The sequence below is a fragment of the Musa acuminata genome, chromosome BXJ3-4 (genome assembly GCF_036884655.1).
Source record: "Musa acuminata AAA Group cultivar baxijiao chromosome BXJ3-4, Cavendish_Baxijiao_AAA, whole genome shotgun sequence".
Lineage (NCBI taxonomy): Eukaryota > Viridiplantae > Streptophyta > Magnoliopsida > Zingiberales > Musaceae > Musa > Musa acuminata.
This window is the reverse complement of record NC_088352.1, coordinates 38,703,358-38,726,971: the sequence shown is the minus strand read 5'-3', so window position 1 is coordinate 38,726,971 and position 23,614 is coordinate 38,703,358. Positions and strand designations below refer to the sequence as shown.

Genomic DNA, 23,614 nt, shown 5'->3' with positions numbered 1-23,614 from the left:
AAATCGATATATCATGTCAAATATCTCCTCCTTCGCCTTAATCAATGCATGCCTAAAAGAATCAATCAATCAAATTATTGATCCCGTGTTAAGTAGCACGGTTTGCCGGCCATGCTAAATGACACCACGATTCCTTGTTGGCATCAGCGTGGGCTTGAGGATCCCAAAGTGAGCCACGATTGCCCTTTCCCGAATCTTTATCTTCCCAACCCTACGGCCTCTTCCTTCGGTCCGCGTCCCGTTCCCCTTCGTCGCCTCTCGATTGGTGAATTCTCGTCCTCGTATTGGATCACACAGAAGAATCTGTGTCGTCAGGGGAATCCGGTTCGAGACTGCTGCGTGCTGCATTAGCTTTCTTGGCCTTTTCCGGGAGAAAAATCGGACTTTTGCCGCTGGGTTCGGTGGGGTTTTCTTCGCAGAGACTTGCAGCTTGTTGTCGGCGGGAAGATTTAATCTTGAGCTAGGATTGGATGGTCGATACGGTTTCGCAGCTGGTGGGTTAGGGATGTGACTGTTCGAGCTGCGTGTCTTGATGAGATTGCGGAGTTGAGAGACATGAAAGGGGCAGAGGAGGAGGAGGTCATGGGGCCTCTGTTTCCGAGGCTCCATGTGAATGATGCAGAGAAAGGGGGGCCGAGGGCGCCGCCGAGAAACAAGATGTCGTTGTATGAGCAGCTTAGTATCCCGTCTCAGAGGCTCAACTTGGCATCCTCCACCCTATCACTGCCTCCTCACAGCTCCAGCGACTTATCCCCTTCCTTTTCGCCAAGCAAGGTCAGTGCGGTTGTCACATAGCTTTCCCTTACCGCCAACTTCTAGCATATGGAACTGCTGCTTATGTTGCTGCTATATTGCATCTGATTATTACTTCTTCTTCTTTGAGAAGTTAACAGGGCTGGACAATTGACTTTGCTTGAACGGACTTCATTACTCATGTCAATCATTTTCCTCTATTGCTACTGTTTTGTTCTCTTGTAGTTGTTTTCCTCTGCTTCTTCACCTTTGTTTTTGGCATTTTACATAGAAACGATGCTCTATCATATGAGATAATGACCAACAATCAATTTTGAGATAATTTGGATGATACTGAAGCCACAGAATATCCCATTTACTGCTACATTTCATGTTTAAAAGTGTCGATGAATTTTCACATTGAATCCTGGCTTGCTTCAATAGCATATATGCTTGACCTCACGAACTGGCTCCAATCGACCATTGTGTCTTCCTGCTTTGAACCTTTAACATGTCAGAGGTATTATTGCATGGTTGCTATGGGTATGGGTATCGGCTGTCGTTAGTGGCAAGAAGGGTATTGGGGAGCAACCCAATGCACTGATCTCCCTCCAGTATGAGTCTGTAAAGGGTTACCTTCGCATGCAGAGAAGTTGTTTCCCTGATCTGAACCTTGGTCACCGAGGCCAACATTGCTCTTGTACTAAGGCCAACCCTCACTTGGTGTCGAAAGAAATTAAATTTATGTCTAGAATTGTCTTCATATTGTGGGAGATATTTTGACCAAAAGGAAAATGATCATCTCAACTTCTGAGTATATCTCTCTAAGAACCTTAAACATCAACATTTGATTTTTTTAACCATGGTTATATTGTGACGGTCATTACATTTGTTATTTCTCTGTCAAGTTAATCACTGCTAACAAGCTTTTGTTGTTCTGTTTTAGGGATGTGACCATCAAAGGATTATGCTTTCTCCATTGTACATTTCTCCTCAAGTGTCTTTTCATTCAGCAGAGATAGTTAAATCTCGTACACCTGACGAAACAAATGATATTGCAACGAGGATGGAATTCAAGAGAAAATTTATGAAGCGAGTAAGTTCTGGAAATTTGTTCGGTACAAGATCAGTTGCTGAATGTAGCCCACTGAGACCACACAGCCCTAGTGTGAACATTTCTGGTGGGAAGATAATGGTTGATGTGGATGACATGGATGATAATATAGATCATTCGGGAATTCTTGCATCCTCGAAAAGAGATACACACATGACTGATCCAGGTAAGTCAACTACCTTAAATTCCCAGCAACTACAGAAGATTCCTTCTGCTAGGATCAATTCTTCGGTTCAGTTCCCAAAGTCAAACAAGACGCCCTCACAACAAACCGTTATTGCTTGCATTAAATCAAAAAATTCTAATAGAATTCATAGTGGAAAATTTCCTAAAGAAACTTCAACAATTGAAGAACCCAAAGAAACTTCAACAATCGGAGAACCCAAAGAAGCCAAAGAAAAGTTTTCATCCCATACAACTGGTGAGAGATCAAACAGTTTGAAAGATTCTTTAGCTAGAGATGATACAATCGGTTTGCATTTAACTGAGAAATCAATGAATGGCGATACAGTATTGTGTCATGGAAAAGGTGATCAGAGTGGAACTCAACGCTTGAATGATATTGCTGTTATTAATGATGGTGAGGCTATGAAGACCAGAAGTCAATTATGCTCTAAAGCTTTACCCGGAAAAGGTCATAGAGCTACAGATATTTCTGGGAATTGCCACAAAGAGGACAGTGCAAAGAAAAATGGGTTATTGGAATTTAGAGATTTAGAAAGAAAAGATGATGCATCTGAGCCCTTAATGGTGGACACAGTGTCCGGTTTGGTGATATCCCCAGATGATATTGTTGGAGTGATTGGTTCAAAGCATTTTTGGAAAGCCCGAAGAGCTATTATCAAGTACGTAGTATTTTACTATCAATGTATGCGTATTCTTTAAAATGTATATTCTTTTAATGCACATGAAATGTGATCATCCATATTTTGCATGCATGCATTCTTGATTGTAATTTGCTTGAGCATGGAGTTTATTATTCATTTCAAACTATTACTGAAATCTTTCTAGATTTCACTAATAAATAAGGGTGAGTCTGGGTACAACGGTAAGGTTGCTCCTTGGCGACTAGGGAGACCAGAGTTTGAGTCATAAAAATAGTCTCTTTAAATATTTAAAGGCAAGGCTGCATACATTAAACCTCTCCAAACCCCGCATTGGCGGGAACTTGGCTAATGCCCTTTTTTTAGTGAAATCTAAAAAATATGTTTGTTATTTGGCAGACTTTTTTTGTTTGAAAATCCTAAAAAATTGTCCCTTATCTTCCCTATGATTGTTGTCTTCTTTTAACTACCAAGTGGCCCAGGTTGTGGCTACAATCATGGCTCGATTGATATCATGTTGACAATTTAAAGTAGAACAAGCTTATGACAAGCACAGAAAGTATTTTATTTTATTCGAGAATAAAGGAAGGGAAAGAGAGAGCTTGAGAAAATAATAATTCTAAAAGATAATAGAAAATAAATAATGACTGGCCTCTCATCACACCTTTACACTTGGACAATGAAATTATACCATCGGAAGAAAAAAACTGTGGCCTGTCATCAGTCTCTGACATAATGTGTAACAAATAATTTTGTTCATTCATAGGTTCATTGATTAATTGATTTCTCAATTACTACCCCCTTCCCCATTTTAAAATCTCTCAAAGTACAAGAAAACTAGGGATATACAAAAATGAGAAAAGAATAAAAATAAGAAAAATGCACTAAAGTAAATTTATCATTTATTCTTTTCTTTTTTAGAGAGAATAAATTTTCTACTGGCTTGTTTCTTGTTGTCTGTAGTAATGGCAGTAATGCAACTTTTTGCCAAACCAGAACAGCCTGATTAGTTCCCTCCTGCTTATCAGAATTGGATTGATATTTCTGCAAGTTTGTCTCATGAGCACACTTGGGCCTGGTGAATTTCAACTGATCAGTTTTAAACTCATCTAAATTGGACCCTAGAAGTCCCATATTATATATTAGTGGTACATCATAAACCAAACATAGTTTTCCCAATGTTGAATAGAACCTATGTGAAATTTTGTTGTCGAGGTGAAACGGATATCATTTTCTAGGCTTCTTAATACAATTAATTCTTACATGTAAAAAAACTAAGATTTCCATTTGAGCTGCGTAAATGACTCTTTGACTTAAATCACCTGATAGTAGCAAAAAGAAAAGGGAGGGCTCCCAGTGCACTAAGCTTCTACCAACGAGAGATCATTTTTGCAACTTGAACCTGATCAGCAAGGTTGCAAAGCAGTGGCTTTACGGTGATTCTAAGATTTACCCTCTTCCCAATAAAGGAACTCCTGTGGTATATAAGAATGTCAAAGTATGCGTGCCTTAGTCTTACATACCGTAACTGTCATATGTACTCCATCTATAAATATTAGATTGGATATTGCACAGAAATATATGAATAAACTTTTCTTTTATTCAGCAATTCTAGAACTATTTTTAATTTGTTAGATCAAATTTTGTAATTTTTTCATGATTTTGTGTGCTTCTCTGTGATGATGCATGTTCTTAATTTTTGTACAGTCAGCAAAGGGATTTTGCAATACAAGTATTTGAGCTTCATAGGGTAATAAAGGTTAGTTTTGGACAGTTACAATATTCATAGATCGTCAGATTAGCTAGAATTACATAGATTCTGAAGTAAATATTCTAAATGAAACAGGTTCAGAAGTTGATATCTGCATCACCACATGTGCTTCTTGAAGGCAATCCTTATTTAAGCAAATGTTCAGTAAAACCACCCAATAAGACCCTGCCTCAATGTAATACAAATCCTCAGCCTGAGGAATTTAGACCAAAAGATGGTCTTCAGAACCCAAAACAGAACAAGGAGCAGCCAGCTGATAACATTGCTGGAGTTTCAGCTCTCCCCGCATGTGAGGATGGGTCTAAAGGAGGTCCACATGGTCAAGTTCCAAAAGCAGGGTCCAACTCTGGTATTCCATCACCGGTGCCAATGGCTCCAGATGACAAGTCAAGACCGTTGTGTTTTCCTCCCCTGGGAAACCAATGGTTAGTTCCTGTAATGTCGCCTTCGGAAGGTCTTGTTTACAAACCCTATACGGGACCTTGCCCACCAACTGGTGGCTTCATGGCTCCTCTTTATGGAAGAGGCACACCTCTTGGTGCATCTCAAGTGGCAGGAGACTTCATCAACTCCGCATTTGGTTTTTCGGCGTCTCATCGGCCACCAAACGTGGGTATTTTACCAGGTCCTTCGGCAATTGCACCCCTGTATTATCCCACACCTTATGGCCTTCAAGCTTGGAACCCAATCATATCTACCTCTGCAGTCAAACAGGTCAGCAATTTAGCTGGTTCACAGCCCAGTGGACAAACCGGTCAGCATTCCAGGCGCTCATGTAACATGTCCCCCATTCCTAGGAAGGAAGCATTTCCTGGCCATGCTGGGAAGTTTCAGGTGTCAAAGAAGAGTGAGTTTCAAGGAAGCACAGTGAACATCCCCTCTGAGAAGGCACAACTAGAAGAAAGAGATCAATTTCTTCTATTTCCTACAGCTCCTGGAGCGAGCAGTCTTAATTGCCCATTACAATCCAATGGTACAGATAGCCAGACTCGTGTGATTAAGGTTGTGCCTCATAATTCTAGGTCTGCTACGGAGTCAGCTGCAAGGATTTTCCAGTCAATACAAGAAGGGAGGCAACAACATGACTCATGACTTGTGTCCTTTCAAAAGTGAGTTTCAACTTATTCACTGATGGGGCTGTGAACTCACTTTGGATCTTTTACTCAATGATAGAGAGTGAACTTTGGTGCCAAGGTAAGATTACTTTCAACGACTATAGTTCAAGCCATGGAAACAGCATCTTAGCCGATTCTCACTAAATTCCATATTCTCGAAAGCGTCATACACTAGGCTATTCTTTTATTTGGTGATACAATACACAATTGTCTGGTCTTATATATGGATATGATAATATGAAAGAAATCTTTTATGGCTCTTTTGGTATAAATATCAGCTTTAGCAGTAGTTACTGTAAATGTCTCAGAACTACATTTGGATGGATATAAGATTTTGTTGGAGTGTGCAAATGAGCCACAGTTTTTCAGCTAATGTTTGGTCAAAAATCATTCTAGAACAATGTCCAGTGTGTGCAGGACACTGTAATGAGAATTTCTTGTGCTTCAGATCCATGGTTAAGTTGAAGGTATGTTCCTTTTGGATTTAGTTGCTTTGAGTTGACAAATTCAATTCCTCAGGGTTTCAAATATCCATTTTTATTCAGGTTTCATATAAATCTCTGTTACACTCCACAAGTCGAGGAGTACGGAATTTACCATTTGATGCTGCCTTGTGCTATCAGGAATACTTACTAGTCAGTAGTCAGCTGAAAGCACTGATTCAAGAGGCAACCTTCAAGCTGCATGAGTTTACAGTAGAACTCGAATTCCTAATGGACTATGCATCGGCATCAGGTGCCTTTTAACTCAACCTCATCCTATCATCGGCAGTTGAGATCTGCCAGCCTCGCTAAGCCATTGCTGCCAACCAAGAAAGCATTCTGACTCTGCATAACTCTATGGTTCTCCAGAAGAGAGAGGTGTCGACACCTGTTCACTTCCAGAGAATGGAATTAACCAAGACCAGAGAGCTGTTTCTTCTACAAATTGGCCTTCTTAAATTAATCGAGGAAGATGCTACTCCCAGAGAGTTGTTTAGGTTAAAACCTGATGTATCTTAATCAAAAAGAAGATGCTTAGTGCTATTATCTACTATGAAGTGGAGACTTGTCCTGTTTAAGCTTCTATATAAATGCAACTTTATAATTTCAGTTCTCCAAATGTCAGCAACCATTTTTGTGGCAAGTCTCGACTCAAAAGATATGAAGTTTGTCATCATTCAGAAAATATTCTGAAATATGTCCATTGGATCAGCTGGAAGAAGGAAGACTATATGTTGATTACAATATAATCTAAACTGAGTCAAATCTGAAAAAGGAATAAAGCACAGGGATGGAATCTTTTCAGAGATCTTGGTTAAGATTTGTTCTGTGACATGTGCCAACTTGCTAAAAAAAACTTAAATTTATGCACATAAACTCAGGTTGTATTCAGCTCATTCAACTCAAAAAGTGTAAACTATCCAGTGAAAGACATAGCTCAGCTTTTAGGCATAGAACTGTAGATTTAAAAGTTTGGAACTTTATGTTTAATTATACCCACTTATGCTTTTGAATCCTGATGGAAGGATAGATGTGCTGGATTCCAATTCCACCTTCATCACATTCTATATATAGATAGACAGATATCATCCTCTCCATTTTACTTCTCATAGAGGAAGTGGATCACTTGCTGCTTGATATCCTTGGGAGTCATCATGGTAAGGGAAGGCTCACTTGCTGCTTTTGTAGTAAAGTTTATGAATTTTGATCAAACATTGGCATTTGCATATTGGTCACCGATCACTGTCACAAATCTCCTCAAGCAGTAGCTAATTTTTCAGCGTGAATGCTGAATTGTCTTTGATGTGGCAAACGCAGAAGGTGTTTGGATCAAGCAAGACTGTGAAGGTCGGCCCCTGGGGAGGCCATGGTGGAAGCGGCTGGGATGACGGAATCTACACCGGCATCAGAGAGATAACTCTCGTATACGATCGATGCATCGACTCGATTCGGATCGAGTATGACAAGAATGGGAAGCCTTTTCTGGCAGAAAAGCATGGAGGAAATGGTGGCAGCATGACAGCAAAAGTATGCATCTTCTTTTCTAGAATCTGATCCTTATTAGAACAATAGCTATAAGATAACTTATAATTAGTGTCGTGATCCATCCTGATCGGCTTCTTATCTTAGTTAAAATATCTCATGGATTACATGTCCTTAACACAAAAATCTAACCATATCCAGTACTAAATCAGATCCAACAGCATTTATTATAGCTGTAATATACCATTAAGCTTGCGAGTGCTCAACTCATGCAGATTAAATTGGAGTATCCAGAAGAATACCTGATGACCGTAAGTGGGCACTACTGCCCTGTAGTGTATGGTGGTTCTCCTGTCATCAGGTCGCTTGCATTCAAGAGCAACAAGAGGACTTTTGGGCCTTTTGGTGTGGAGGAAGGAACCCAGTTCACAGTGCCCATGGATGGAGGAATGGTAGTGGGTTTCACCGGAGGATGTGGGTGGTACCTCGATGCAATCGGCTGGTGCCTCTCACCGATCCGTAGTGTGAAGCTCTGCAACACGGTGCATCAGAAACTCCAGAAGATAGGGACTATGGCATCCAAAACTTTGGGCAATAAACATGGGAAACATGCCACTGCCAAATCCTCGAAGACGTATGCATGAAGTTTCTTTTCTTTTCTTCTCTTCTGATGAGGTTTCCTAATTCAGTACTGCTAGTTGTAAGATAATGCATGTCTGAATCCATATCTGTATCTGACTTAAAACCAGAGAGAACTACATATGAATTTACATACGAGTGCATTCATATCCTTATTTTGTTCTTCTTTCTCTAAATTCATATCTCACTAACATTATATTAGCATGAACATGGTTGACAAATAGCCTCAACTTATGCAATCAATCTTCAGTTTTGGAAGTCATATTATGATATTGTAGCCCTTCCTGCATATGATAATTATAACTGTAGCGCCCTAAGTTTAGTTCCATGAAAAAAAAATTGGACTGACTTAAAGGAATTTGATGAGATATTATCATGAATTTGAACTTAAGCTGTTTGGATTAATGGTTCAAATTCATTAACATAGCAACTCATAGGCTTATAATGAAAGGAATTCAAATAATAATGTGAAGAATTGAGATGTTGTCAAAGAGGGATCGTTGTCGTCAAGCAAAATCAGGACACAATGATAAGAGGAGAAGAGAGATTGTTATCGTCGAGAAAAGAGAAGTTTTGTTCAAAGTATAAGGAGCTATGATACCATAAAAAATTGAGATGTTGTGAAAAAGAAGTTTTATTTATTGAGGTGATGTGTATTTATATAGGTTTTATATGTGAGATTTTTTTCCATTAATCACTCAAATCACGCAATCAGATCAGTTATTTAAATATGTGATTGATCCTTAAATCATAGATCGATTAAGAATATGAAGAAATGAGGATATTATTCAATGTGTGTTTCTATCGTGATGTTCTATCACATAGAACATGAAAAATAATTCAAAAAATCCTCTTAAACTCAAGTTTCATGTATTTAAAAGCCAATATATTGGATTATATATCGTAAAAAATCCAAATGACACCTTATACAAACAAAGTGATAGAAAAATACTAAAAAAATTATGTCAATTAAGAGAGGAACTCAAAGACCGAATAGAATTGAATTGGCAATTACCAGATCCCATGGACAACAAGCTTGCTGAAAGATAGAGAGTAGAGAAATCTAGCGACAACACTCACCCATCGAACATACAAATGATCAACCTGAAAAAGAACAGGAAACGAGACGATATAGAAAAACAGTAATAAAAGAATAAAGATCTTAATGAATGAAGAGAGAAATTTGCACAAATTGGAACAACGAGAACAAGAGATCTGCTACGGGCTGGGAGTCATCGACAACTCCAACATCGCCTCCTCCTTCTCATCAGCATTACCACCATCATCATCATTATCAATGTTGATTCAGCCCATTTCGTGGCAGGCTTCATCGATTGATTAATCGATCGATCGTGGCAGTCTCCAAGGTAGCAAGAAGAGCACATAAGAGTTTAGGGTCGAAATGACAATTGTCTAACTCAATCATATAAATAAATCGTTTCAATAAGGCGTAAAGACAGAAATTATTTAGCCCTATTTGATATATGTATATATATATATATATATATATATATATATATATAACCTCGGAAATTAATTATTTTAGCATATGCCCCTCTATATTTAGATTTAATCTATGTCCTTATAGAGATAAAAATAATAGTGACATTGTAATTATGTTGTGTGATTTTCTAAAAAAGTTTCTTTTTTTTATACTTAGATAGTGTCCGCTATCTCATGTTTTCATTTTTCCTAAATAATTATGTTTTTATAATGATAAAAATATGCGTCTCTTATCATCATCTTCACCCCGTTGGCATCACTACACTTACCTATTTATCATCTCTGTCCTTTCCCTACCCGTCGCCTTCACTCTTTCTCAACTCCGTGGAGCAATGACGATTCCACAACTACGAAGCCTCCCATCACATTTGTCACTTCTACCCCATGTCTATCATTCTGAGGCCCTACTCTTCCTTGTTGATCATGCTTATTTCCTCCGTCGTCACTCTTCCTTGTTGATCATGCCTATTTCCTCCGTCCTTCTTTTACTCAGTGAGGTAGTTGCTTTCATCCTACGAAATAAAAGAATGATGAAGGAAGCGAGCGATAACAACATTAACAAGATGAAGGCAGGAAAAGGAAAGGGAAGGATATATTCAAGGTTTGGTATTGTCCAAGGTTTCCATAAACACACGGCTCTTCATCATGGCTTAAGAAGCAAAAACAATTCTTTGCTCTTAAGAACAAAGATCATAATGTGCCAAGACTTACTATCCAAATATTGTTTGTATCAAGATCATGTGCCAAATATTAAAGGTCATCTCAAATAAAAATAGATTATGAAAACTCTTGCAATGAAATCAACAATAGAAAACCAGTCATCAAAATTCCGGGTGACAGCAATTCTTCCACTAAAACTTAGTGAACCAAAAACCAAATAAAGGACAACTAAATAAGACCGTCCATGGACACAAGCATTGATTTAGTTTCTCACTTTAAGAGCCTGCCTGTTCCTCTTCTTTGCGCCAGACTTGGCAACCTTAAGGCTTCGATGTACCGCACTCAGCCGCGCTAGAGCTGAGTTGGTCAGATCTGGCCTGTAGTGGTTGTCAGTGACCTGCAACAGGAGATGGAACATTTCATATTACATAAGTTTGTTGGGTTGAGTAATTATATTCATTAAGATGCAAAATCAGCAGTGGGAGTATAGCAGAAGAGAGGTGGAATAGTTCATATAACATAAATACAAAACTAGTCACAGGATCTCGGAATGGTTCAAAGAAAAATAAATAAAATGCAATCAAGATAACAGATTAGTATAGGGCGATAATGTTTTGATGCCACAAGACAAAAATCAACTCATGCTTTAAACATTGATCCCCAACTCCCCAATGATTAATATTCGCCATCAGTGAAAAGTTTTGATTTAAGTTATAAACAAAGAATGTGGGGGGTAAACAAGGAACTGACCTCAGAAGCCAAGCATAACTAGCATATCTCATTGAAGAACCAATCGAGTGAGATGCTCTTCTTACTTGTCACAGCTCATCATAGCAACTCTTTTGTACAGTGTGAGTGTAATGTAGAGTGCCAAAATAAAAAAGAAAACAGAAAGAAAAGTATGGGAAACATTATATACTCAAAATGAGATATTTGAACAATTGATCTATCTACAAACAGAAGAAATTAATGAAAATAAAAAAAAGTCACATAAAGGAAAATTGTTTTCTAAAGGAGAATTTAGGGGGAAAAAGGAACAGAGAGGCTTCTTATATGTTACAGATCATCATAGCAGTACTTCTGTTGTGTACAGAGTGTAGAGCGCCAAAAAAGCAAAAAGAAAAAAGGAAAAAAGAAGTGTAGGAAGCGTTCTGCACTCGAAATGAAATATTAGGAAAAAATTATAACTGCCGAAACAGAGGAAATTAAAGAATATTATTCATAGCAAAACAGAGAATGACTTTTTCTAAAGGAGAATTTAGAAAAAAAAAATGGAACATAGCTCAGAAGCCAAGCGTAACTAGAATATTTCATTGAACAACCAATCCCGTGAGAGGCTCTTCTTACATGTTACTGATCACCATTGCAGCACTTTCGTGGAGTGTAGAGTGTAGGGTGTAGAGTGCCAAAAATAAAAAATAAAACAGAAAAGGGAAAGCATAGGAAATATTCTATACTCAAAATGAGATAATAGAACGGTTGTGCATGTAGAACAAAGGAACTTACAGAATAATATAAAAAAACAAGTTACATAAAGGACAAAGAGCACCCGACGCCACAATCTACTATTGGCTTGACCTACAAACTGAAAATGTCAGATTGAATCAATCAAACGTAGAAGTGGAAGATAACTGTCCATCTAGGATCAATAACAAACCGTAATATCCCAACTATTTAGGTCAAGTATGTGCATCTATTCCATCTTGTTAAATTAAGAACACCCAAATCTCTTTGTACATTCCTACAAAAATCCTTACTTCTCGCTCTACCTCTCCTCATCCCACTAATTCTAATCAACTAATCTCATATAATCACAACAACAACTACAGAGTCTATCTATATAACATATTTTTATAAATGCTTAAGATTAAAATAGTTAGAAATAAAAAAACTCTTTTAAAAATCATCAAATATGACCAAAAGAAACTTCTTCATGAGAACAATTTAACCAATTTAGCATAGTGGCCATAAGGATTAATGCACCCTTCATTTACTAGGAAATTTAAGTTCCACAACTTACAAGAAAAATGCAGCTTCGTTTGCATTATAACAGGAACACAAAATTAAGTACTCTTCCATCCTACAAGCTAATTGACAAGCTATACCATCATCTTTAGTTATCATGGATTATATATGTGTAGAATGGGGGATAGCTTTTCTTATTTAGCTAGGAGTAGGTCATCGAGCAAGTATTATGGTTTGTCTTTAATGTTACGCAGGGTTTCCAAAATTTATTGACCTTACTGTGATCTTTAGTGGTTTCATTTTGCCAATTTACTTCATATCTTCCTTTTTCTCTTTCTAATTTTCCTGATTTTCCATCATTTATTTTTAAATTATTTTCAGAAAGGACCTGATTTCATCAATCTAATATATCTAATTTATGGGTCTTGATATGACTAGTATAACTCAGAATATTCAATATATGAAAACATAGGAATACAAACAAAATTTGAAATGGATAAGAAAAGCAATCATATGTCACCACAAACAAGCCCCAAATAATATGAATAGCCATATAAGGTGACTTAAAGTAACCAAAAACATGGTCAATATGCACAGATCATGCAATAAAAAGAAACTCAATTAGTGTCATTCATGTATTGATACACTAAACTGAATGGCCTATATGGCAGTCCAAGGTTCAAAGAGAGCATGATTGCTCAATCTTCACAGTCTATGATCAGTAGATTGGGAACAGATGAATAAAATACAAATAAACATTTAGCTGAGGAATTTGGATATAAAGTTGAGCTAAAAAAAAAGAACCATCATCTAGTTACCGAGTAGTAAAGACAGAAGAGACAGGCATTAAACAACTGTAAGAATACAACAGAAACATGGTAGGTCTTCAGGAAATAGAACTACAATTTAAAACTAGACATTTGCATTAATTTGATCTAAATTGTCCTACCTCAGTAAGCTTATTAGACATGCTTAGTCCTATAGAACTATCAATACATATTTAAGTCAGAAACCAAAATATGCATGTATCATAAAGTACAATTTACACTACCAGCTACAATTGAAATTTGTCAATATAAGTCACTGTCTTATTGGTAAGACAGACAAAGGAATACCATACTAAGAACCGGCAGACAGGATGTGCCATAATACTAGCAATCTAATAACACATTCAGATCTTAAGAAACAGAGGGAGCTGATACCTGGTTCATAACAACTTTTGCCAACTTACGGAACTCCTTCTTCATGACTGATCTGTGATATAAGCTACCAGGCTTGTTCTGCTTCTTTGTCTTAGTTGTCGCAATTGCTACAGACAGGTCCTTCCCTCCAGCCTGAATGGTCACTGTCTTCTTGTTTGCCAACCCTGTGATTTTTCATTAGGCATATGAACACATCAAAATGTAAATGCAGCTCAGATACTTAAAAAGAATGGAACAAAAATAAAACCAAGGACTAATTTCCCACCGGAGTGCTTGTAGGAATTGACATTATAGAGATTGTTTGGCTCCTTGCTAAATTGCACCATGGCAGTATCGTTACCGAATTGCTTCACAAGGAACGCATTGTTCTTCTTCACAATCTCCCAAATGAGTGGGCCAGGGACGGTGGCCATCAGAGCTGCAAGGCATAAAAAGTCAAAAAAATTAAAGGAAATAAAAGGAACTATGACATCAACAATCGAAACTAAGAGGCCAATCCACTCAAGTAGAACAAAGCCTTTAATCAAACAAACAATGATGTCAGAAACCAATAACAATTAGATAGAAGTTCTTAAGAAAGAAAGAAATAACATCACAGACCAGCAAATCACATATACTAAGAAAGCATAGTTTATCTCATGCCATTGTCAACGGATAAAGTGCGGGGAAAACGACTAAAGATGTTAACTTGTACCATCAACCGATCAAAAGGAAACGAATACCAAAACGTAGATAACAAATGAAGATCAGATATCCTAATATATACCTAAAAATCACCTAAAAGGATCACCAGATACACCAAATAAATGAAGATATAAAGAGAATCTTTCAGTGGAAATGAGCAAAATGATAGAAACAATCGCTCGAGAACAAATGCAAGTTCAAACCGCTAAAAAATACACACAAAAATAGCTAAGTAAAGAGAGTTTCAGATGCGAGAATTAGAACAGCGGTTATAGGGGCAAAAGAAGATCGAGGGTTCGAATCGGAATCGGAATCGTACGAACCAGACTGGATTCGGTGGCGGCGAAAGGAGTTCCGCTCGGTCGTTGCTATTCGCCTCGATCGCCGCCCTTGTTCGGAAACCCTAGTAGAACGTTTTCTAGATGTCAGCCGCGATCACCAAGCGGAATGACATAAATGGCCCGTAACGGTAGCACATGGGGTAGGTCACAGATACTTAACAGAACGCTAAAATTGTAACTATGCGTTAAAAATGTCTGCGTTCACGGACCAGTCCCGCTTCGGTAAGCCTCCTCTCCCTTCTCTGGTGGGCCTCACTCCGATCTTATTTGAGATCGGAGACAGCATCAAGGTGGATCCTTCACAGGAGCGTAAGCATTAGAATGGTGATTGATGACTTCTCAGCCCTTGACTTTGTTAATGACAGCCCATCGTTAGCCACCTTGAACCGCCGCAGAACAAAGCTGAACTCTTCACAAGCAAGGTATTGGCAAGCAAGTCTCAGCTGCGCTTCTAGACCGCAGGATGAGTTCCATCTCTTGTTTCTCTCGGGCGTCAATAAAGCGAGCCGTTGCCTGCATGTACCACTCTACTCTCTACTCTTCGCGCAACGGAGTTTGGTCCTGCAGCAGCTAACGCGAAAGAGCAACGCGGCGACGTTTCACGAGGCAACGCGTTCGGCCACCTGGAGGTTACGATACGATATAATACGCTCAGTTACAACCGCTAAACAACGATGACACGCTAAATTAATCACCGAATTCAAATCATAAAACCATCCCCAAATGTATCGAGTTATTAATTAACACTCGTTCCATGTGACCACTGCAAAATGCTACGAAGAGAAAAAAAATAAAGCTTCTCCTTTATTTCGGAAACACTAGAATCCCAATATCCTGCCTTCTCCGAGTCCAAGTTACAGCAACCTACAATCGGAACCAAAGCACAAAGAAACTGACATCAGCAGTGGCATATTACCAGACGATGACATAATGGGAACTGAAAAACTCTATTAAGATCCTCAAAGGAGCCTGCTTACTGGTAGTTTAGGCAGACAGCCTGGCTCTCAACTCAGATGCCACAGCGTCAATGAACTCTTCAGTGTTCAGATACTGAGCTCGGGTAACACTGCAAATGTTTTGAAGTCATTAACGAGGGTTCTTCTTGAGTTTACAAGGTGGAATTGAAAGGCACCGAGAGGGTCTGACAATACCTGGATCCATGGATGAGAAGGGCCAGATCTTTGGTCATTTTGCCAGATTCCACAGTTCCAACGCAAGCCTCTTCCAATTTCTGGGTGAAATCAACCAACCTAGTGTTGTCATCAAGCTTTCCCCTATCAAATCACCAAGGGTATTCAAGGCTTCAGCATGAACGTTTAAGATACCAACTAAAAGAGCTTCGTTCTCAGTAATCCATTTCAGTATGCAGAATACATTTATAAGCATCAGAAGTCATAATCATGCTTTAGAACTACAGAAGTTTTATGTCAAAGCTGAAATTTCCGACCATAGCTGCCAATTGGAAAGATGGCAGGAAGTCCCATACCTGTGAGCAAGCCCTCTGGACCAGGCAAAAATAGAGGCTATACTGTTTGTACTAGTTTCACCACCCTTTTGGTGAACACGATAATGACGAGTTACCGTTCCATGTGCAGCTTCTGCTTCAATGGTTTTCCCATCAGGGCACACCTAAAACACATGCCATTTTTTCACAAGCAAGTTAGCATCACTATATGGAATTAACACAATAGGAAATAAAATAGTACTTGCAACACTATTCTTTTACTGGTACACTGCAAAAGCACATTCTAATATAGCATTTGTTCGAGGAAATGTGCATCACTTTGTAGTAGCTGATCAAGATAGTTTATGATGAAGCATGGCCTTTCTCTTAACAAAACAAGCTATCATTAACAAAAGAAACAAGTCGCTGTATGACAAAAATGGCTGGTGATTTCTTGTCCTCTCAACATTATGACATACAACCATAGACATAAAAGAATAAACATGTTCCACCAGATAAGTAGACTATTCCAATTACCAAAATATTCTTAAGGTGAATTCTCGATAACTATTGACTCAACCATTCGTAAGCAAGGGGGCTCAATCTCCAGTTCACAAGTTAAAACAATGGGGTTTTACTAGATGGAACTATGATATTCATAAGTTATGTTAATCTGAGATGAAAGATATAAATGAATTCATTTTCCAATCTGAAGTACACTATTTTGTACAACTATACATACCAGCACTGATGTCATCAAACCAAGGGATCCAAAACCTGCAGAATACATAAAAGTTTATTTAATGGGAGAAGTTTGCCCTAACTTAGCATTCTGCAAGCATCAGCAACAACTGGACAAAAAAGCTTAAACTACTTCCCTTATAAATGGACTGAGAAAAAGTTCCATCACAAATAAAATTAGTAAAACAGAGTTTACACCTTGAGCTAAGAAGTCACTCTGCACATCTCCATCATAGTTTTTGCAAGCCCATACATAACCACCTTCACTCTTTAGTGCATATGCAACCATATCGTCAATGAGACGATGTTCATACCTGTCAAATGAAAACGCCATGAGATACACACAAAAGTTCAGAATAGGCAAACAATACTAAGTAGTTAAAAAAAAGCTAACCAGATTCCTGCAGCCTCAAACTTGGATTTCCATTCAGCTTCATAAACCTCTTGGAAAATATCCTTGAACCTGTGGGATGAGTGATATGCAAGAAGTTTTTGACAAGTTGGTAAATACTCTGAACACATCGGGGTACTGTTACATTCAATTATATTGCTAAAATGACGTGAAGCATGTAACATATTATTTATACCTTCCGTCATATTTCTTCAAAATGGTATTCTTGGTGCTCAGATAAAGGGGCCATTTTTTTTGGTAAGCAGTAGCCATAGAAGCATCCGCAAAGGGACGAATTGACTGTACACAATCACAAAATAAAAAAGGCATAACTATCACAGGTACAAGTGAGAATACTCCATGGATGAAAGAATTGAGTGGAAGTTCTAAACCTCATCGGTGTTGTACATTGATAAGGCAACTCCGCCTGCACCAGTGAAGTTGAACACCTCTAGTGCAACCTCCTCATCTTTTCCTTCTGAAAGTGATAAATAAGTAAGAAATCTTAGTAAACAATTGATAAATGAGGACTGAAGTACGTGGATTCGTGGAAGAAAGTTGTATATTTGACCATGCATGAAGTACCATCTCTCTTACCAAACACTAATTTGAGCTTTCCAGGCCCTTTGATAACTGTATCAGTTGCACGGTACTGATCACCAAAAGCGTGCCTTCCAATGCATATTGGTTTTGTCCATCCTGAGAAAGTAACTTATCAGACTGGTAGGAAAATTATGTTACTAGCACAAATCTAAAATATGTTGATATTTTTATGCACCTGGAACAAGCCTTGGGACGTTTTTACAAATAATTGGCTCCCTAAATACTGTGCCTGCAAAGACAAAAGCATAATCTCATCGGTAATCATCAAGGCTTTGATAAATGACTCTGACGGACATGTGAGCTAACCATTCACGATATTCCTGATTGTTCCATTAGGACTCTTCCACATGGATTTCAAGTTGAATTCCTTAACCCGAGCTTCATCTGCCATCATTCACATATATTAACATATGAACACGATATGTAAATTTATTGTTCAATAGTTTGATGTGTAGGATTCCTAGTGCTTCTTTACCTGGAGTGATTGTTGCACATTTGATTGCCACATTATATCTGCAAACATAAAACAAATCAGAAGAGTATTGATTATTGAAGACATCAATCAGCAATCAAGAAACCAGCCAATATCTACAGGCCAAGCATACACCCAACTGAACTTTAGAAATAAAAAGGTGTGGTTTTAGTTTGCTTCAATCATTTATTCCTCAAATATCAGATCAGCTTTCAACTTAATAATTATAAAATGGAACAGTTTGTTAAATTTGAGTTGACTGAAAGAAGTCACTGATAGAGGCACATTGAATACAGTTTCTTTATGCTTTTGGGTGGGATAATTCAGCTACCCAAAAATCTGAAAAGTGATGAATCAAAGTTGATCCAAGGTAAACACAGCCCTGACAGATGCATATACATTAAATGAGAGTTCAGCCTATGATGTCAGCGGAATAATAAGGGTTCAAGCTCCGTAGAAAAGCCAAAGTACAAATATATCAAATTCACATCATTTTTCAGTCATTTATGTACAGACATCAGTAGAAAATCATTAGAAGTATAACAGGATATAATAGAGAAGGGGATGCCTACTTAAGGGTAGCTTCTGCACTTTCTATTGTGACTTTATCATCTGTAGCATCACGATTAGGTAGGCCCAAGTCAAAGTATTTGATATCCAGGTCCACAAATGGAAAAATGAGCTGCATTATTGATCAAATCATTAGTACTGCATAAAATCATCACAAGAACTCTTTAATGGTGCAACTTAAAAGGATATTGATAGAGAAAAGATACAGCAAGCAAAATAGGCAAGAAAACAATCAGCACCTTTTCTTTAATTGATTTCCAAAAGACTCGAGTCATCTCATCCCCTGACAGAAAGGAATGGAACATATAGACAAATAAGTGATCTAGAGTTATATAAAAATATCTCAATCAACTGCAGTGTTGCCATCTTAGACAGGCATAAGATCCTTGTGACAGAGTTGCCAAAGGATAGTCTAAGAATATTGAGTACTAATCTATTTGGAAAAGACTGCTTTTATTGCATAATGGATGTTCATCCATATCATCTGGGAGTGAGATACAAGCATGCATATAAAAAAAAAATCTAAAATCAACTACATTGATGCTATCTTATGGGGTACAATATCCATGTGACAAAAAGTTGCCAAATGATATAGTCTAAAAATATTGCAAATAAATTAATTAACAATATCTAATATAAGACTGCTACCCTATGGCATAATTAACATTCATGGAAGAACATATAATTAAAATGATAAACCAGCCAGAGATGCCAAAGAGACATAATTTTGTTGTGATAAATGTACAAGCAGATTTTACAGTATAAACCATAAAATGGTGTGGGTCTGTACTTCAGCACATTTATTCATAGTTAAGCACATCTGTCGCTAACAGCTAAGCTCATGGTCCAAGTTTCATATACCAGCCTTTCCTTGATGAACAAAAGCTAGGAAGATTTAAGCAACAAAACTGTGGTTGACTTGTATTTGCTTGTTCCAGGTGAGAGAAATACAATCTTATTCCTATTTTAATTTGATTTGACTCCGATAGGGGATCATTATCCATACTAAGTTACATCATCTATAGAAGTCACACCAACACTATTGAACTTTATCTAAAGAAGCAGACATTTCCAAGCAAAACCCTTGCTTTTACAATTGATCTCCTATCTGTTACCGTCATGGTACCGGAAGCATTGAATTCCAATGGTTCCTGGGAATTACATTTCACAGAAAATGATATGGTCCAGAAAGGATACCATGAATTTTCAACCTATGCAGCACCCATCTTTCACCAAACTATTGCTCTAGATGGTTTGTACTTGATTTTATCAATTTGTAATGCTTTTTTACTGAATTTGTTCCATTACAATAAAATGTGTAAAAAGACACTCTCGTACGGACTCTAACCTGAGACCTATTAACTGCCGAACACTGCGCTAACAACCATAACGTCTCAACATAGACTGTCCATCGGAAGGGCACACTTCTTCACTTTATTTAGTCGGGCATTACCTTTTTATCTCCCTTCTGTTTCTTGGATGATCCAATTTACTGGATGGTTCTAGTAAACCTTTATCACTAGATTTGTTGTCCTTATCCTGAATTCCCAAGCAAATAATGAACAATTGAAAACGGTGCTGTAAAATAGTACGAGTATCATCACAACAGTTCAAAAGCCACTAATCAATACACAAGTGCTAATCGCTTTTCCTTGACGCAAAGCAAGACGACAACAAACTCTGAGTCTCGAAAAAGACGAATTCCAGACTTTTAGTTAAGGCTAATCCACGAGCAACATCGAATCACCAAAAATCTCACGGATCGTGAGAGGCAACAGACACCCCAAGTGAACAACTGAACGATCTACAAGATCAAACGTTCAAGTGGGATCGATCATCGCATGATGCGCAAGCGAATCCACGACTACTAGGGAAAAAATCGCGGTAGGTGAGAACAACCATCGCGATCGCGCCACGAAGTCGCGGATCGAGGCACGACGATGGAAACAACTCTACAGAGAAGCATCGATAAGTCCGGAATGGGCCGGATCTAGGGATGCGGAAACCAACAAACATGGGAGAAGGAAGTCGATCGAGGGAGGTGGAATGGATCAGATACGAGGAGGAACAAAAGGAGGGCCTCACCGTCCATCTCGACGACGGGGTTCGCGACCTTGATCTTCTCGAACGCCATTTCGTGGATGGGTAGGCGACGTTCGACCAATAAGATAAGCGACTAGAGAAGGCTGTGAAGAGGATCACACAGGAGAAGGAAGAAGACCGGGGAAGGTGCCCTTATAAAGACGAAGAAACAGAAGGGAATCGCTTATCATACCCATTCGACGCCTACCCACGTTGGGACCACAGAATAACCCAATAACTACCCAGTTGCAAGGAAGGAAGCGGATCGGGTGAAGTTAGAGTGGGTAGGAAGAGTAGATCAAGTAAGCGCAAGAAGCGAAGTAGTTTTCGCCAATCTTTTCGAATAGGACAATACTGTGATTTTGTTGAATTCTCATGGTCCAATTGGAAATTAGACACGAATCAAGCTGATCATGGTCCGAGTCGTCAATCCCAAAGCATATCAAACGGCTGAGATTTAGTATAACAAGCTTGGGAGTGTATATAAATGGATTTATGATTCGAATAATTAAGTCACTGAGATATAATTAGAAATCATGCATGCAAGGAAGCCATAATTTAGTATGGTGTAAAGAAACAATGACGTTAAATCAAATGATGTTTATTCAAACTCAAATTTTGAAGAAATAAAATAGACTAAAATTAAGTCTTTGAGGTTTCTGATTATCCAATCAAAATTTTCTCTTTTATGTAAGAGGGGACATTAAGACATGAATATATTCGATCATTATTAATAATATTGATTTTTCTTATATATATATATTTATCCAAGCAAGATTTTTCTCACTGTGAACTGCGACAGAGACCTTCACCGATTGGAAGAACAGCTTCCTCACCTAACGCTGCCAACTCCATGACCACCACCACCGGCTGCCGCAGAAGACAAACGCGAAGGTGTGTATTTTAGTAAGATCACATGATCCTTCGTTGACCGCCACCCATCTTGACTTGATTGCCCGCAGATCACCGCCGTCACCACCGCCGGTTCAATGCAGCATTTGGCTTCCCTACTTCTACTCCTTCGAGTCGCAATCACCAATGAAATGCGAGGAAGTGAGTAAAGCAAACTTTCCTCGGAGACGTTTCCCACTAACACATCCTTTTTGGATAGGTTTCGCGGATCACATCATCGATGGCGTAACCCAATAAAATGCTTGAGTTTGGATATGCAACTGTCTCTGTCAATCATTTTAGAAGCCAAATAAGCAGTCACCACAAAAAGAAAAAAAAATATAAATATTATTATATATAACCTCTGGAAATATGAAAGGACGATTTAAAAAAAGCTTTTTTATTTTTATTTTTCTGAAGAAGCAATTTTCATATATTTAATTGGATGCCCCATTAAATATCTTATCTATAATTTTTATTTAATTCTCCATTTATTGGTGTGGGCGATTTATTGTAATATTTTTGAATAGTTTTGTACTATTTTTATCACCTCAACAAAACAAAACATTACAAGTGTGTTTCCAAATATTATAATAGTAATGTTTTATCTTTATTTGGATCTTTTTAATCATAATCTTAGTTTAATATATCAATATATATATATATATATATATGTTATATATATGTATATATATATATATATGTGTGTGTGTATAAATATACATGTATACAAATATATATATATATATACATATATTATATATATGTATGTATATATACATATATATATGTATACATATATATATTTATATATATATATGTATGTATACATATATATGTATACATATATATATATACATATATATATATACATATATATGTATAAATATATACATATATATATATATAAGGTTAAAGGGAATCAAATAAAAAATATAAAAAAATATCTAAAAAAATAAAAGGTTTTTTAAATAATGTAATATGAAATGGAGATTAGTATTTGTAATTAGAGCTTATTATTTAAAGCCCCTTTATACTATTCATAATCTCTTAAAAAATAATAAAAATAATATTTTTTTTATTCACAACCCCTTTAATTCTATTTTTATCATTTTTTTTTTTTCTTTCCCCTCAATCTTTTCTGTGCACCCTTCACCTGTGGACAATTTACAAATATTTAAAATGTAATTCTTTTGAGTTAATATAATTTTAATAAAGATAATATCTCTTGGGCTACTATGGAATATACATAACTCTAAAAATGTTAAATCATCACAACAAATATTAAAAACTATTTCTCACCTCCTTTTTTTTCTTTAAGATATTCGGTTCATCTCATTTTATCATTTTTTTATTATTTTACGTCGTTTCCAACTATTAATATATGGAGAAGAAGAAGAAAAATAAAAAAAGGGTTTGCAGTTGAGAAGTGAAAACAAATTATTAAAATTAAATTATGAATCCAGGACATATATGTTTGTTCACAAATGGATATTCAAAGTTATTGACATGAGATTGTAAATAACAAAAAGGGTCGTAAATTTGTAAATTTCAATCTATTATACACTCTTTATTAATTACAAACCCTTTTTTAATTTTTTTATAAAATATACATAAATATATTATTTATTTTCCTCATCCTCCTTTTCTTCCTCTACTTTATCTTTTTTTTTTATTCTTCACCTCCTATTTTTCACAATAAACAGATAAAAAGACATCAAATGATATCATAATATAAACCGAGGGACGATAATCAATGATATGGAGCACAAGCTGAGTGTCAACGATGGTAGGGTATGTAAGCAAAAAAAAAAAAGAAGGTATAAAATCAAAATTAGTAGGGTTGTAAGTAATAAAATATTATTTTATTATTTTTAAATCATAAAAATAAGAAGATTGTTAATAA

The 23,614-nt window shown here is 37.1% G+C and overlaps 3 protein-coding genes and 2 non-coding genes across 14 annotated transcripts; 1 reads left to right on the top strand and 4 right to left on the bottom strand.

Moving 5' to 3' along the window:
* The first annotated feature begins 103 nt into the window (after positions 1 to 103).
* LOC103971786 (jacalin-related lectin 19) lies at positions 104 to 8,314 on the top strand. 8 transcript variants are annotated; one of them, XM_065147312.1, is made up of 6 exons: positions 104 to 774; positions 1,679 to 1,743; positions 1,966 to 2,691; positions 4,378 to 4,429; positions 4,517 to 6,023; positions 6,102 to 6,657. In XM_065147312.1, the coding sequence occupies exons 1-5, from the start codon at positions 556 to 558 to the stop codon at positions 5,531 to 5,533; spliced, it is 2,079 nt and encodes a 692-aa protein (XP_065003384.1). In that variant the 5' UTR covers positions 104 to 555; the 3' UTR covers positions 5,534 to 6,023; positions 6,102 to 6,657. The 8 variants fall into 8 exon arrangements, with proteins under 8 accessions (XP_065003384.1, XP_065003383.1, XP_065003382.1 ...); XM_065147310.1 differs by having other exon boundaries at positions 105 to 774; positions 1,679 to 2,691; positions 6,180 to 6,291; positions 6,408 to 6,657; XM_065147309.1 differs by having other exon boundaries at positions 105 to 774; positions 1,679 to 2,691; positions 6,102 to 6,291; positions 6,408 to 6,657.
* A 2,098-nt stretch (positions 8,315 to 10,412) lies between these two features.
* Positions 10,413 to 15,054, bottom strand: LOC135635886 (large ribosomal subunit protein eL28y-like). 2 transcript variants are annotated; one of them, XM_065147320.1, is made up of 6 exons: positions 14,895 to 15,054; positions 14,724 to 14,811; positions 14,497 to 14,576; positions 13,755 to 13,907; positions 13,490 to 13,653; positions 10,413 to 10,719 (listed from the first exon to the last, which is right to left on the bottom strand). In XM_065147320.1, exons 2-6 carry the CDS (start codon positions 14,798 to 14,800, stop codon positions 10,585 to 10,587), a joined length of 609 nt encoding a protein of 202 aa, XP_065003392.1. In that variant the 5' UTR covers positions 14,801 to 14,811; positions 14,895 to 15,054; the 3' UTR covers positions 10,413 to 10,584. The 2 variants fall into 2 exon arrangements, with proteins under 2 accessions (XP_065003392.1, XP_065003393.1); XM_065147321.1 differs by having other exon boundaries at positions 14,675 to 15,054.
* On the bottom strand, positions 11,069 to 11,160 carry LOC135637372 (small nucleolar RNA R24). The gene has a single exon (XR_010496235.1). It is a non-coding gene; the product is annotated as a small nucleolar RNA R24 (small nucleolar RNA).
* On the bottom strand, positions 11,601 to 11,692 carry LOC135637371 (small nucleolar RNA R24). The gene has a single exon (XR_010496234.1). It is a non-coding gene; the product is annotated as a small nucleolar RNA R24 (small nucleolar RNA).
* A 143-nt stretch (positions 15,055 to 15,197) lies between the features above and the next one.
* On the bottom strand, positions 15,198 to 20,972 carry LOC135635885 (cytosolic isocitrate dehydrogenase [NADP]-like). 2 transcript variants are annotated; one of them, XM_065147319.1, is made up of 16 exons: positions 20,821 to 20,972; positions 18,975 to 19,018; positions 18,738 to 18,847; positions 18,169 to 18,206; positions 18,000 to 18,077; positions 17,869 to 17,922; positions 17,688 to 17,789; positions 17,483 to 17,568; positions 17,287 to 17,390; positions 17,094 to 17,162; positions 16,898 to 17,013; positions 16,701 to 16,735; positions 16,001 to 16,143; positions 15,666 to 15,788; positions 15,492 to 15,580; positions 15,198 to 15,406 (listed from the first exon to the last, which is right to left on the bottom strand). In XM_065147319.1, the coding sequence occupies exons 1-15, from the start codon at positions 20,867 to 20,869 to the stop codon at positions 15,499 to 15,501; spliced, it is 1,233 nt and encodes a 410-aa protein (XP_065003391.1). In that variant the 5' UTR covers positions 20,870 to 20,972; the 3' UTR covers positions 15,198 to 15,406; positions 15,492 to 15,498. The 2 variants fall into 2 exon arrangements, with proteins under 2 accessions (XP_065003391.1, XP_065003389.1); XM_065147317.1 differs by having other exon boundaries at positions 15,198 to 15,378; positions 20,821 to 20,971.
* Positions 20,973 to 23,614: the final 2,642 nt, after the last annotated feature.

What these genes read in the sequence shown, in the direction of transcription:
- LOC103971786 (XM_065147311.1), top strand. Translation starts at nt 556, where the DNA reads ATGAAAGGGGCAGAGGAGGAGGAGGTCATGGGGCCTCTGTTTCCGAGG. An exon ending in CTTCCTTTTCGCCAAGCAAG is followed by an intron (nt 775 to 1,678) that starts GTCAGTGCGGTT and finishes GTTCTGTTTTAG; the next exon opens with GGATGTGACCATCAAAGGAT. An exon ending in AGCTTCATAGGGTAATAAAG is followed by an intron (nt 4,430 to 4,516) that starts GTTAGTTTTGGA and finishes TAAATGAAACAG; the next exon opens with GTTCAGAAGTTGATATCTGC.
- LOC135635886 (XM_065147320.1), bottom strand. Translation starts at nt 14,800, where the DNA reads ATGCTGTCTCCGATCTCAAATAAGATCGGAGTGAGGCCCACCAGAGAA. An exon ending in GGCTTACCGAAGCGGGACTG is followed by an intron (nt 14,577 to 14,723) that starts GTCCGTGAACGC and finishes ACGTTCTACTAG; the next exon opens with GGTTTCCGAACAAGGGCGGC. An exon ending in CAAAAGTTGTTATGAACCAG is followed by an intron (nt 10,720 to 13,489) that starts GTATCAGCTCCC and finishes CTCCTGTTGCAG; the next exon opens with GTCACTGACAACCACTACAG.
- LOC135635885 (XM_065147319.1), bottom strand. Translation starts at nt 20,869, where the DNA reads ATGGCGTTCGAGAAGATCAAGGTCGCGAACCCCGTCGTCGAGATGGAC. An exon ending in AATCAGGAATATCGTGAATG is followed by an intron (nt 17,923 to 17,999) that starts GTTAGCTCACAT and finishes TTGTCTTTGCAG; the next exon opens with GCACAGTATTTAGGGAGCCA. An exon ending in CAATGTACAACACCGATGAG is followed by an intron (nt 17,391 to 17,482) that starts GTTTAGAACTTC and finishes GATTGTGTACAG; the next exon opens with TCAATTCGTCCCTTTGCGGA.